Raw genomic sequence first — 14,547 nt, 5'->3', positions numbered from 1 at the left:
GTCAGGAGAGTTTGCTGGCCAATTAAGAACAGGGATACCATGGTCCTTCAACCAGGTACTGGTAGCTTTGGCACTGTGTGCAGGTGCCAAGTCCTGTTGGAAAATGAAATCTGCATCTCCAAAAAGTTGGTCAGCTGCAGGAAGCATGAAGTGCTCTAAAACTTCCTGGTATGTGGCTGCGTTGACCCTGGACCTCAGAAAACACAATGGACCAACACCAGCAGATGACATGGCACCCCAAACCATCACTGACTGTGGAAACTTTACACTGGACTTCAAGCAACGTGGATGAAGTGCCTCTCTTCTTTTCCTCCAGACTCTGGGACCTTGATTTCCAAAGGAAATGCAAAATTTACTTTCATCAGAGAACATGACTTTGGACCACTCACCAGCAGTCCAGTCCTGTTTCCCTTTAGCCCAGGCAAGACGCTTCTGACGCTGTCTGTGGTTCAAGAGTGGCTTGACACAAGGAATGCGACAGCAGAAACCCATGTCTTTCATACGTCTGTGTGTGGTGGTTCTTGAAGCACTCACTCCAGCTGCAGTCCACTCTTTGTGAATCTCCCCCACATTTTTGAATGGGTTTTGTTTCACAATCCTCTCCAGGGTGCGGTTATCTCTCTTGCTTGTACACTTTTTTCGACCACATCTTTTCCTTCCCTTCGCCTCTCTATTAATGTGCTTGGACACTGAGCTCTGTGAACAGCCAGCCTCTTTAGCGATGACCTTTTGTGTCTTGCCCTCCTTGTGCAAGGTGTCGATGGTCGTCTTTTGGACAACTGTCAAGTCAGCAGTCTTCCCCATGATTGTGTAGCCTATAGAACTAGACTGAAAGACCATTTAAAGGCTTTTGCAGGTGGTTTGAGTTAATTAGCTGATTAGAGTGTGGCACCAGGGGCCATCAATTTTCAACCTTTTCACAATATTCTAATTTTCTGATATGATGAATTTGAGATTTTCATTTGTTGTCATTTGTAATCATCAAAATTAAACAAAATAAACATCTGAAATATATGAGTTTGTATGTAATGTATGAATATAATATACAAGTTTCACTTTTTAAATGGAATTACTGAAATCAATCTACTTTTTCATGATATTCTAATTTTATGACCAGCACCTGTATAGTTCCAGCAGCCCCACTCCCAGACTGCCACGCTGCTTCGCTGAGCAAAAGACCCTTAACCCCATACTGCCCCCTGGGTGCCACACAATGGAAACACACTGCTCCTCAGGTGGATGGGTTAAATCCAGAGTCCATTTCATCGCTCTGTACTTGTGACAGTGTAATGACAATAAAACGCTGGGGAAAAAATATGAAAAAAATTTTTTTCTAGACTTTTTTTCCTTACAGGTTTAATACATAATTTGGCATCTTAAAATCTGATTTGTCACTATATAAGAGAAGTATGCTGTAAGTGAATTAGGAGATGGATTTTGACATTGACTGGACCATCCAAAAACATGAATATGCTTTGCTGTACTTTCGGTCACATGTTTATGGTCATGTCCTGCTGGAAGGTGAATGTCTTCTCCATTCTGCTGCCTCCAACAAATGTTCTTAGCTTTAGTACCAGAGACTCCAGATACATCAAACGAGGAAAACCTTCATTCACAGTCATTCAGCTCAGCATACATCTGGTAACAAGCTATTCCTTTCATCAGGTGTTTTAGAGAGTTGAAACATCTAAGAGTTAGACTTCCTGCTGACAGGGTCAACCACCTTTAACATAAATTCATCTCAGTGGCCCTGATCAGATCCTTATCTCTGCTGAAAAGGTGTCTCCACAACATGATGCCTCCACCACCGTGTCACTGCTAAGAGGGTGTATTCAGGATAAAATTGTGAACAACTTAAATTTTGTGTATACTTAAACCAATCTTTTTTTAAAAATACACCAGTTAGAAAAACAATTATTAAAATATTTCATAGAATGTGACTGCCTGTATTTAAGATTTGTCTCTGAAATACATTTACAGTAAGCCAAACTCAGAAGTTAAAGTTTGGTTTAACATGCCTGAATGTTTTAAACTCTGTGCTCATTAATGACCTCAAAGTAAACAAGCCAGATAAACAGTTTACTGAGAGAGCTTACTCTTAAAGGAGCAGCAAAGTTCGTCGTATTAGTTTTAGTATGAGCTTCAGTTTTTGAGTGATTAATATGGGTTACAGAGTAAGTTCGGGGGGGGTCGGAGCATTACAAAGCCATTTGCGTCCTGCTGGGGCTGTCCAGGTTAAAAGAAAAATCTCATTACTCGAGTGTTTTCGTTCAATATGCGTACGTAGACGCTCTAAATCTCCCCCTCCTGACTCGTCCTCCAGCACCGCCTTGATGCACTAAAGCATTTTCTACTTTTATTACCAGGGAAACCTCCTAACCTCGAATCTAGCATGTTCATTTCTAGTAGTTTTGATTTAGAACTAGACTAAACTATGATGATTTTGGACCATTAGGAGGCTGCAGTATCCAGTAGGAGCCCATGCAAAAAAAAAACAAAAAAACAACAAGCACAAATCGATGCAACCCTTGGCCTATACAGGCTGTTTTTGTTTTCCAATTAGAATATAATAATCCTGTCTACCTCTACGTTGCATGTTCTATATACTCTGTTAGGAATCAAAAAAAGACAGTTTAAGTGAAAAATGTTCTTTATCACATTCACATTGCAATTAATCTCAGTTGATAACTTTATACGATACATTGGGGGAGGGGATGGGGGACGTACACATATTCCTTCAGTCAATAACTTGTAAATCAGTGTTCTGTATAAACACCTATATACTTATTTTTTAAAGAGCTGCAAAATACTGCTTCAAAGCTCTGCTGCAACAAAACAATGAAGGATTTAGTTCAAAGAAGAAGAAAAACAACTTTTATATCTGCTCCACTAGAATGAAACATTGAACACTTCTGGAGATAATTTTTTTTTTTTCCCATAGAAATAAAAAGTATGCAACTAATTCAAATGTTTGCATGATGATATCTTAAAGTAGACACATTGGGTGTGGTCAAATCTAATTAAAATGAAAAGAGTTCCTTTTTAAAACATAGTTTTCAAAGACACAATAATAAGCCTTTAAAAACTACAATTCTCTGAAACATAAAACCGTGTATTAAAATTTCCAAGTACTGACTTCCATCCAATATGGACCTAAAGATAAAGCCTTAAAAAATAAAGTAAAAAAACAAAACAAAAACATTCAAGGCATCAGAAATATAGAGAGACACCATGAACAGACAATTTAATATCTGAATATCAACCTTTGTTTTTAAAATGAGTGTGCAGGACATTTAACGTATGACTCTGTATTTACACCTTTGAATGAATCTCTGCAGAACGATAGAAGTCTCGGCTCTCGTAAAAAGGCCACAAAGACGCCATTTGATCAGCTGAACGATCAAAAAACCCCTCAGAGCCCTGATCCGGTCAAGAAGCGACTAATTTTTCCAAACATATTAGCTTCACCTATAATTTTCTAACACAATTTAAAAAAAATAATGTTTTCAAGGAAAGTGTTTCAGGTGGAGGATCAGACATTCATCGCACACTCTCATCCTTAATACACACACAGGTATAGAAGATCCATTTAAAGTGGTTAATCCCAGAGGAGCAGACAGACGGGTGTAAACCTCTTTCCCTCCTCTCAGACAGGAAGTCTGTCACCATGGATGCTGTTGCACTATATCCAAACTTCCTACGCATCATCAGCTTTGCCTCGAAGGCAAAAAGGTTTAGTAAAGCAACGTCCCGTCCTGTTTTCCTACCCAGGACAGAAAATGGTCCGTCTTTGCAAGGACCCCTTTAAGGATCCTCGGTTCTCATCGCGACAGAAGGTGATTCAACCCAGGAATGTGTCTTTTTGCTGGTGCTTGCTTCAGTTATTACTCCTAATCTCCCAAAAGTTAACCCAAGCAAAAAATCATCAGTCTCCCTTGTGCAGAATAATTTTCCACCTCTGTAAAACAAAAATCTTCATCTAAAGAAAACACTAAACTCTGAGAACTAAGAGACGTGCTACATGTCATAAATCAGAGCTCTTAAAAAAGATGTGACTTAAGGCTCATTGTCTTCACTTTTTATAATTATTTTAATCTCACAAATTTCTCTCAGCATCTGCGCTTAAACCTTAATGTAATTTTTTTTTCCATTATTTATTGTAACGATAAAAGATCTCATCCTTGTTCTGTTTCGGAAATAGTTCAAATTTTTCATCTCGAATTGAAGAGGTTTCATAAGGCAAAAAAACCCATCTTGAACTGATTTCATTCCCAGGACAGCCTCATAATCCCACCACATTGAAATAAGACCTAAAACTCATTTTGTTGCATTATTTATATCATACATTGCAGAAAATTGAAGAGGCAATAATATTTTCAGATAGAGAAGAACAAAAACAAAACAATAAGCCTTGAATCAGACAAGCTTTTTGCAAGATCTCTTACTTACCCATTGCTTTTTAAACCATTTTGAAGATCTACCTCTTTAATAAATAGTAGAAAATAATATTGTAGTTTTTTTCTGTGTTTAAGTGAAACATGAAAGTGTTGTTTTTCCTATGTTATTATTCATAAACATTCATAAAAGGGTTCCAGTATCCTCCTGCAGCATGTTGGATGAGACCAACCGCTGCTTCTTTAGAGAAAGGCTGCCACTTCTAGATAAACCAACTCTGCAGAGATTATCTCAGAGACTACAAGTTAAAAGCTATGTTTGAGTCCAACTAGATGCAGTCCCTTGATAGGGAGGAAAATTAGATATTTTTCTGTTTTGAGGAAATGCGGCACTGGTTTACAAATCCAAAGGGCGCTCTGTTTCCTTACAGAACCTCTTGGCCGGGGCGCTTCCCATGAGGGGCTGGATTTGCAGTAAATACCCCATCTAAATGGTTAATTCAGTCTTCCATTCATTCCATCAGCCTTGAAAAACAACGTTTTTTGTTTTTGTTCAGTTTTTAGGCTCAGTTTTTTTTTATTGTGTTCTCATTTAAATTGATTCTGAATCCTTCAAAGGGAAAACTAGAATGTACTGGCCTAGGTCTGCCCACAGATGTGCGTGAGTCTGCAAAACTGAAAAGGAGGTTGAATTAGAAATAAAAAGGGGGGGGATGAGAGGAAATATGCTGGCATGTCGACGCATTGTGAATCCGAGGAGCTTTGAAGGCCTCGGTCCAGCTGTGTTAGTCCTCCTCAAGTCATCTGAACCTCCAAGTACACAGTGTGGATCGTCTCATTAATCTAACGTTGTACAAAAATAGTCTTTGCTAAAATCTCGCTGAGTCCCGCCGAGCATCAGCACTCTGCGTCCACGCTGTGTACCGTCACGGCGGCCTGCAGGTGGTGCGTTTGGGCGTGCAGCGGGTGGTGGTGGGTGTGCACGTGTCGGTATGGGTGGAACTTGTGGCTCAGCAGTGCTGCTGTCTGAGGGGGCGTGTCCAAGTCCATGTCATCGTCGTGGTTACCGACGTCAACACCCGCTGAGAGCGGGTCGTTGTTCCCGGGCGGATTCTCGCTGTCCTCCTGCGGACTCATGGTGCTGTAGCCTGAAAACAAAGAGACACACAGCGCATTTAAACTGTATACAATCATCCTAATGACAAAAACATTACAATTATTTATTTTCACAAATGTTTAATTTTTATCTAAGTCTCCAACACAAAAAGATTTCTAAATCCAGAAAAATCGGACATATGTGGGCTGAGACCATTGGGAAGTTTGAGGCATCCAAAAAATCCCTAACAGGAGTCAGAATGGGAGATTTCTTTCTCCTTGATCCTCTACAGCTTTGCCAGGCTTTGATGCTCAATTACAGACATCTGTCAAAGGAGGAGACTAAATACATGTGAAGCGAATGAAAAGGAGAGGTGAGAAAATCTAACCAGTGAGGATAAGAAGGGGTGAATGAAATGAAAGGAAAAGATCAAGCAGGAACTGCAAACTGTGTCCATTAGACATTAAGAGATTACCTAATTTATATTCTAAAATTCTCAATTTCGAAAAGATAAAATACAAATTGTTAAAAAAATATACAAAAGAAAAAATTAAAATTTTCTTTTTTCATCTCCAGTATACTGCAGAAAATTGTTACTTCAAGGCTGGACTACTGTAATTTGTTGCCATCAGAAAGTCCACAAACTGTAGTTATAAAAGCCTTCAGCTGATGCAAATTGCTGCAGCCAGAGTTCTTATGAAAATTAAAAAAGAGAGAACATATCTCTCCTATCTTAGCTGCTCTTCATTGGCTTCTGGTTAAATTCAAAATAGAATTTAAAATCCTCCTCACATATAAAGCCCTAAATAACCAAGCCCCATCTGATATTGCAGATCTTATTATTCATTATGTTCCTAAGAGAGGAACATAAGGATTACTAATGGATCCTAGAAATTCTAAAAGTAGAATGTGAGGCAGTTCTTTTACATAGTTATCAGACTCCTCTCCTTTGAAAGAGTCAGTGAGGAAGTCACCCTGTCTGATTTTAAGGCTGGGCTTAAAACTTTCCTTTTTGATAAATATTATAGTTATGCTGCTATAGGCTTAAACTGCCTGGAGTATCAAAGATAGAAGTGTGCATCATCTGTCCAGTTCTTTTCCCTGAAAAGAGATCACTCAGGACAAACTCTTTAAATAACACTGTATGACTTATATGTATTAAATAACCAGGAGACATGACAACAGATTCTGAGAGAAATTGTAATCTTACTCAGATCAGAGAAATTGCTTAAGGTTCACAGAATGGCAGCTGCTCACCTCTGAGGAAGTGGCCCTGATTAACAGTTAAAATGGCATTTTATAGATGTATATCCAGACAGAGGAACTGTCCTAATTAGATTAAAACATCAGCTCTGACATGCAATAGGCAGCCAATACAAAGGTATAATAAACTCACACATCATCAATGATAATTATCTTGACAATTCCCCCTGAAAAGGTGACGTTTTCAAAGTCACCTTCAAACAAACCCATTAATGTCTGCTCATGACCAGGATATTAATCATAGAAGAAAACTTTAAGCGCTGTTTCTTTCAACATCATAGGATCATGGATCAACAATCAACAGTCCCCTTGATGATGTAGCATTAATCAGGAATCAAATGTAATCACAATCAAAACTTCACAGACCAAAATGCTGTCACTCAAGGCCAGTTTCAGCACATCACACATTATCAAAGATAATTTTCCTAACAGGAGGATATAGGGGCAGCGTTTCTTCATTCTCTTTTCTCTTTTTCTGCAGTATTTGTTAGATCTGCTTTTTTTCTCGTTTAAATAGTCTGATCTCGTTAAATTGTCTCAGTAAAGTGCCTTGAGTTGACATGTTTTGAATTGGTGCTATATAAATAAGCTGAAATTAGTATACTAACAGCATTATTATGTATGGCAGAAACTGCTTACAGTTGACAGTTACATTTATTTTACAGAGAACGTGAAGGCTTGGACACCTGTGGCTCCAGTAATCCAGTTTAGGTTGCACTTTTTCCAAATTGATGTTAGATAATGCTGCTGAAAAAAAAGCTTTACTTTAAGCCGTTTTACCAATGGTGCTAAAAGGTGTGGAGTGGGCTGCATGCAGAAAAAGCACAAAGAGAACAACCAGAAACTGTTCTAACCCGTTTGTTGTTTCCCAATCTGTGGCGCTACATTCAGCGAAAAAGATTACACTCTCTGATTCTGTTTCATTTTAGCCCACTCTCTTCTCTTCATGTTCACCCTTGTTCTTCGTCAAACATCCGTTATGCAACAAGTACCAGAGATCCTTGTTGCCAGGAAGTGGAATGATGCCACATATGTGGGAGGCAGAGAGCCTGAGTGGGTGAAAGTGTTCGTCCACAGCAAGTGTCAGACTTAGAAAAACCTGAAAAAGAGACCATGAGCCAGTCAGCTCAGGCTGCAGCTGGGAGGCAATCAGGGTTCAGGTTTGTGATTAATATAAAGAATAAAAGGAGAGCTCAGTTGATGCCAGGGAGCCGGGAGTGAGAGGAAGATGTGATAGGAACCATTGAAGATGTGACACGAATGTATAGGAAGCTTTTTTTGTATACTGTCTCACAGTCTCTGTAGTCCCTGAAAAAGCTTTAAAAGCACGAACGTTTCCACATTGCATGGTTGATGTTTACATGTTTAGTAAATCAACACTGTATTTATTATAAGATCAAACGCTTTCAACAATTCTTCAAAAATAAACCGTAAATAAATTTCATATGCATTTCTTTTCTACCTTTAATCTGTTTTTTTTTTTATTTCCGTTGGGGGGGGGGTACAAGCTTTTTGCCTCTGGAGAGCAGGTTTACCAAACACCCAGACCTCTCACGTCTTCTGCCTAAAATCTACTTTCCATATCCAGAACCAGTTAAGGAGAAGTGGCTTTTTTTTCTTATGCTCCACAAACATCGAATAAACTACAGCAAAACTGCTAACCCCCCCCCAGCTGCTTTACATCAAGATAAAAACATGTTTGGTTAAAGTTGCCTGTGACTGACGTATGTAATCATTATTAGCTTAAGCTTGTAATCAAGCTTTCTTTCATTTTCTTTAATACTATCTTGCAGCATATTCTTCCCATAAATGTTCTGCATAAACAAACGGACCCTACCATTTTTTTCCTCATTCTTGTTTACAAAGCATCTCGATTAAATGGAAACAGAGAATCTGTAAGCACCTACCTTTGAAGGCTTGACCTGAATGCAACGTAACATTTGTTACGTTGCATTCAGGTCATAACTTTGATTCTAAGGTCAACCTAAGCAGCCTCACCACAGCATCATACTGCTACCTCCATGTTTAACAGTGGGGATGGTTTATTTAGGCCGATATGCAGTTGTGGTGTTTTGCCACATGTTTGCATATTTTATATCTGCTTGTTTTGAAAGTATTCAGTTTCTTTTTGTATCTTGTCTTGATGTTACGTCCAATCGCTATGGTTTCAAAAAGGCCTTAATAGTGGCATAAAAATAATATTTAAAATTAAATTAATTGGTTGAATTATGAATCTACAAAGGAAGTAAAAACGATGGATCATTGTTCCCTGTATGTTTTAGTTTGGGGATACCCTGAATACAGTCTTTAAACTGTCAGGAATTTAACCGCTTCCACAAAGTTAGACCCAAGATTTGATAGTTTAAAAAAAAATTTTTAATACGTTGTTTCATTTAAAGGAAACTGGGTTTAAGGAATAAAAGAGAATAAAGAGAATAAAATAACTTAAATTCCTTATATTAAGGTTGTTTTCATCCCCCTTTGATGTGATCAACTAAACCCACACAGAGGTCAAACATATTGTACGCGAGTGTATGTGTACGTGAAGCCTTACCGTGGTCGCTCTCTGTCCCTGACCGCCCCCAGTACCTCCGCCTCCTCTCAGGACTGTGAGTGTGTCTTTCAATGACTGCAGCTATGAATCTGGTGTTGCTGACTGGAAGTTAAGAGAGCAAACAGGTGAGTGAAGAACTCCAAAGAAACCTTCCTAAACAGCAGGCGGGAGCACTTACTGATTCCTCTGTCCTCATGACTGTCTTCATCCCTCTCGTCCCGTTCGTTATCAAGGTTAGACATCCTCACAGACATCTCTGCAGGAGAAGGAGAGAAAAATAAAAAATAAGGACAAAACTGCATCATGATGTTGATAAATGCAAAAATATAAATCTGAATAAGTCAAATTGTCTTTAAGGAAGTGTATTTTCTTTTGAATTTGGCTGTAAGACAATATGCAAATGGAATAAAATGTTTACAATAAGAAAATCTATTACCTTATTAAGCCTTATTAATTTTCTTATTATAAAGGTACAAATACTTATTTTAAGACATTTATTTCTGGATAAGTTTTTGTAGTGTCAAAGTGGATCATCTGATGGATCATCTGTTAAAGAAGAAGGGAAATGTAAAACTAATGCTTTCATAACTTCGGTCATATTAGCACTTGATAGATCACTGCTGGAGACGCCCTAAGCAAAGAATAGATGGGACCTCATTATATGTTATATTAACTACAGAAGGAAACATGCACCCAAATGCAACTTCAAACTCCAACTCTTATCATTTGAATTCTTTACTTTAACTCCAGCTTTTTCAACAATTTGGCCTTTCTGAACTTCTGAAAGCAATCAAAGCATTTTACAGCTTTTTAAAGGTTTTAGCTGTTTAACGTTTTAAAAAGACAGTGACATGCCCTCAAAATAATAATGACAAGCACCACAGAAAGTGCTAGAATATGTCTACCCATCGGGAATTCAGATTCAAACATTTTTTTTATTCACTTGATGTATTATGAAACTAATTTATTCCAACAAATCTGGATGAAAAAGAAAAGAATAGGTGAAAAGTGAACTGCTTACATGCTGGCTTGAATATAAATAAGTGATCAAGTAGCAGGTTGGAGCTGCTGATGAAGCGTACCTGACTGACTGACTGATTGGGAAGTGGGAGCACCTGTTTGAAAGTAGCTTAATATTCAACAATTTTTTGGTATGGAGGATTTTAAGGAGCATAAGTAAAAAAAAAAAAACAGACTGCAGAAGAAGAGACACCTAAAGAAGCAGCTGTTAAAATGAAACCCTTTATTTTAAATCTAAAGTTTAATATCTTCACACTGAATAAAGTTGTATGTATATTAACAAATGTTTACAATTAATATAATAAAAAAGATAAGATTTGGTTTTAGGGCAAATGTTTTTTTGATTAACTCTCAAATTTCATTTCATTGGAGCAACCTGTTAGCTGTTTTGTTTTTTTTACATTGTGCTTTTGTATTCCTAATAACACTAAAACTATGTTGATGGGATTGTAGAAAAAAATAAGGAATTGCATATTATCTAGTTGAAATCAAAGTTGTTGTTTTCTTAAATAAAAATCTTAAAACATGAGCTTTTCTTTAGATTTGTAGAAAGTCAAATGGTAAAAGTGGCTCTTGGAATTAAAATGAAAGGGGGAAAAAAATAATTTTTCATCTGATACATACTTACATAAAATCAAAAATGTATTTTTATTTCCCATTTAACATTTGTAAACTACTGTGTTTCGCTCAAACACATAAAATCCTAATATAATATATGAACTATTTAAACTTTAAAGAGTATTAATACTTTCATGAAGCATTGTAACTCTTGTTTGGCTTGTCCAGGTGCCTTATTTTTTTTATAGAGAAGAATGAGATACAATCTCAGACATGGAATGCTAATCCCACTTTGACAGTAGATCTTAGAATTGGGAAATATCTCTTGAAATAACTGGATTTGCTCTGCAACTGAACAAGTTAGTAAAACGATCTGCTAATGGGAAGATTAATTTGACCCCTTTAATAAGATAATTACATTTGCTACAATTATAATTTGATGGAGATATTCTTGATTTTTATTCTATTGGTTGATCATTTTACTTTCCTACTCAGATTAACTGCAAATACACTCCTTTCAACAAAATGTTACTTTTAGTTGACCTTTTACTCACCCTGTGCAGCCAGTGGGGACATGTGCTGGTGTGAACGTCTGTGGATCTGGTGTCTGTAGGCGTACACCGCCAGCACCAGCACCATGATGCATCCCATAATACCCCCAGCGACCGGACCCACAGGGGCGCTCTTGATCATGTTCAAAGGCGCCACTTCCTCATCTATGAAAGAAGCAATGAGAAGGACGAGGAAAGAAGATTGGTCAAAAAGAACAAGAAAGCTTTTTTATAAGCCTGAAAACGAGGCAAAATCAAACTGCGCTCGGATGAACGCCTGCTGTGAGGCTGGAACACTTTCTGTTCTTTTATTAGTGCAGGAGATGTTGAGAAAATATCCAAGAAACAGAAACGTTTAATGGATAAAAGGGTCATCGTATGGGGTAGGATTACTGTCAATAAAATGTGTTGGTGTCTGACCTTGTAAATATAAGTCAATAATGAATTTAATTGTGTTTGTTTATTGAACCCAAGATAAAAACTGCAAAATTGCAATGAATCCAGCAGTTACACTACTTACCAGTTGGTGGCACTAATGCACCTACATGTTATTTGCCAATCACTTTTAAAGGGGAAGATGAAGACAGAACCATGGATTAAGGCAGTGTCCGAACGTCCGCCCTAACCCCTACATCCCTCGATCGCTATATAGAGGGGGGACTATATAGTGGACTTTATAGTGAACTCAGAAAGCTAACCGTTTGAACAGATGATCACTACTTTTCACTCCCCGATGGTCACGTAACTCCACCTCCTCGCACAGTGCCTGTGCCATATTTGTCGCCGCTGTCGGGTGGTGACAGCCTATGGAAACAGCGGGCCACCGTCACAGCAAATCCCATAATGCTTTGCGAGAAGAGCTCTCCTCGCAAAGCATTATGGGATATATCTTCTCGTCTAGTGACCATGGATGATTACTACTTTTCACGGTGCATTGTGGGAAATTTTGAGTCCACAACTTTTTCATCCTCTAGATGAAAAATGGCGTAACCTCTATAAAGTGGTTCGGGTGGACATTCGGACTCATCCTAAACTTTAAAGTTTACATGTGCTAAAAACAACCTTTCAGCAAAGACATGATGATCTATAAATGGTTTGTTTTCTTTATATTCCTCTTCGCATTAATTGACTCCAACTGGTAAGGAGTATCACAGCTTCCGGTTTGTAGATTTGGAATCAATAAATTTATCATTGGCACCTGTATTTTTGCAGAATTTGCAACACTGTTTTCTGTGGAACGGGTTTTGCTCTATTGTTGTTGTTGCAACAATAGAGCAAAATGGTGTTGTAAATGGAAATTTAAAAAACAAAACATTTGCAAATAGAAATCTGAAATAAAGTGTTTCGAAAATAAATAAAAAATATATTATAGGTTGAAATTTGACCAACAAAAGAACAACTACATCAAAAAAACATGTTTTGTAAATTTAAAGATGAGGGAAAAAAATGTATGTAAATAGAAATGTAAAAAATTATATATGTTCTTTAAAGGCACACTATGCAACATTTTTCAGTTAATTAAAGTGTTCCATAACGTTATGGATGATTAAATGATTAATTTCAGGTTGAACAAAGGTATTCTCGGCCGCTATGGTGGTCTGTGGGGGAAATACTGCACTTGCAATTGCAGGAGCACCGACCAGCACCCACAGGCTCAGAAGTCTCGCGAGAGTCAGTCTTGCTTTACGGCGAGAACTGCTACACGCCCCCAGTTAAAAGCATTCTCATTGCTAGCACAGTGGCAATCTTTGTGCAGTTATGCTACGTTCACATCGGACGCTGCTTCATTTTTGCTGCTTGTACCAGTTAGTTCTGACGCGCGGCTGAAGCAGCTTTGCTGCTCTGGCTGCGCGGTGCAAAAGTGTGTCTGACACGCGTTGGGCGGAGCTTCACTATCCTTTCTCTTCCTTGCAGCTATATTTGCTGTGATCAGTGGGAATAAAGTAGTTTTAATATGTGTTTAAGTGAGAAAATACACCTGAAAACGTAATCAGTGCAGTCAGTTCATTCAGATTATTATCCTGCCTTCAATATTATTTCTGTCGGAGCCGCTCAGACCCCCACATACCAGCGCTGCGCCGACAGTAGGGATCCCTTCATCAGCAGCCTCTGGCCGGGTCGCCTCCTCGCGGTTCACCGCGGCAGCTGGTAGGTGTTTTTCATCTAAATAATCCAAACTGCATATTCTGCCGGCAGATTTCTGCATTTTAAGTTAATTTAGGCGTCAATAAACTGTTTAAGAGGAGTGATCATCAGCGCTGTGTCTCTCTCCCTGGGTCAGATGCTTAAACGCGCTGCTTCAGCTGCTCAGACGCGCTGCGCCTGCTGCTCAAAACGCGCCGCGGGACCTTTTGCTGCGCCTTGACGCGCGTCAACCATTGACTTTGCATGTAAACTCGCTGCTTCTGTCGCGCCAGCTACGTCCAGTGTGAACGCAGCATTAGTCATTCGTTGCGTTCACCTGACTGCTAAGCTCAAAACAACCACGCCTGGCTTGACGGAGAAACCAGGAGAACAGCTGTGCATATTTACGACAGTGCACTTTTACTTTCGCCCTCTGGGGGGAGCCTCACTGGAAAATCAACACCGGTTGCATAGTGTACCTTTAAATCAGAAAAAAAAAAATTTGTAAATGGAAATTTGAAAAAACAAGTAAAAAAAAACATGTTGCATTACCAAAAAAAAAAACATGTTTTGTGAATGGAAATTTTGAAAATTATTTAAACCAGAACTGCAACTATGAAAACCTTCCTTATCAAAAAAAGGTTTCACATATTTTTTCTCATATATTCATTTCAAAAATGTGTTTTTTTTGCCTGCAACAATAATGGAATAAAAATCATTCCAGTTCTCTTAAAGCCTCTAAACCTATATTTTCACTGATAAAACATACTGTTACATATATGTACATGTTAATGAAGAAAGAACAAATATAAATCCTTAATAAATGTATCCACATGTCGTGACTTACAAGTTCAAATTCAGACACTAATGCATATATTTGCATAGACAGTCATCTTTCTTATTAATAACGCTCTATTAACTCACACAGAAAGTGTCCATTTCTAAGCTTGTATTTTTGTTTTGTTTTTTTCTGAATAATTTTGGGAA

The 14,547-nt window shown here is 38.1% G+C and overlaps 1 protein-coding gene across 1 annotated transcript in view; it reads right to left on the bottom strand.

Moving 5' to 3' along the window:
- Positions 1 to 2,632: 2,632 nt before the first annotated feature.
- Positions 2,633 to 14,547, bottom strand: part of cachd1 (cache domain containing 1) — a 119,424-nt gene continuing 107,509 nt past the window's right edge. The window contains exons 24-27 of the mRNA XM_038278375.1: positions 11,440 to 11,601; positions 9,486 to 9,563; positions 9,308 to 9,409; positions 2,633 to 5,542 (exon numbers count right to left, since the gene is read on the bottom strand). Coding sequence (XP_038134303.1) covers positions 5,292 to 5,542; positions 9,308 to 9,409; positions 9,486 to 9,563; positions 11,440 to 11,601 — 593 coding nt within the window. The 3' untranslated portion in view covers positions 2,633 to 5,291. The remainder of the gene's footprint in view (positions 5,543 to 9,307; positions 9,410 to 9,485; positions 9,564 to 11,439; positions 11,602 to 14,547) is intronic.

Source organism: Cyprinodon tularosa, unplaced genomic scaffold (assembly GCF_016077235.1).
Source record: "Cyprinodon tularosa strain WSP-4 unplaced genomic scaffold, ASM1607723v1 ctg140, whole genome shotgun sequence".
Classification (NCBI taxonomy): domain Eukaryota; kingdom Metazoa; phylum Chordata; class Actinopteri; order Cyprinodontiformes; family Cyprinodontidae; genus Cyprinodon; species Cyprinodon tularosa.
This window is presented reverse-complemented; position numbering and strand designations above follow the sequence as displayed.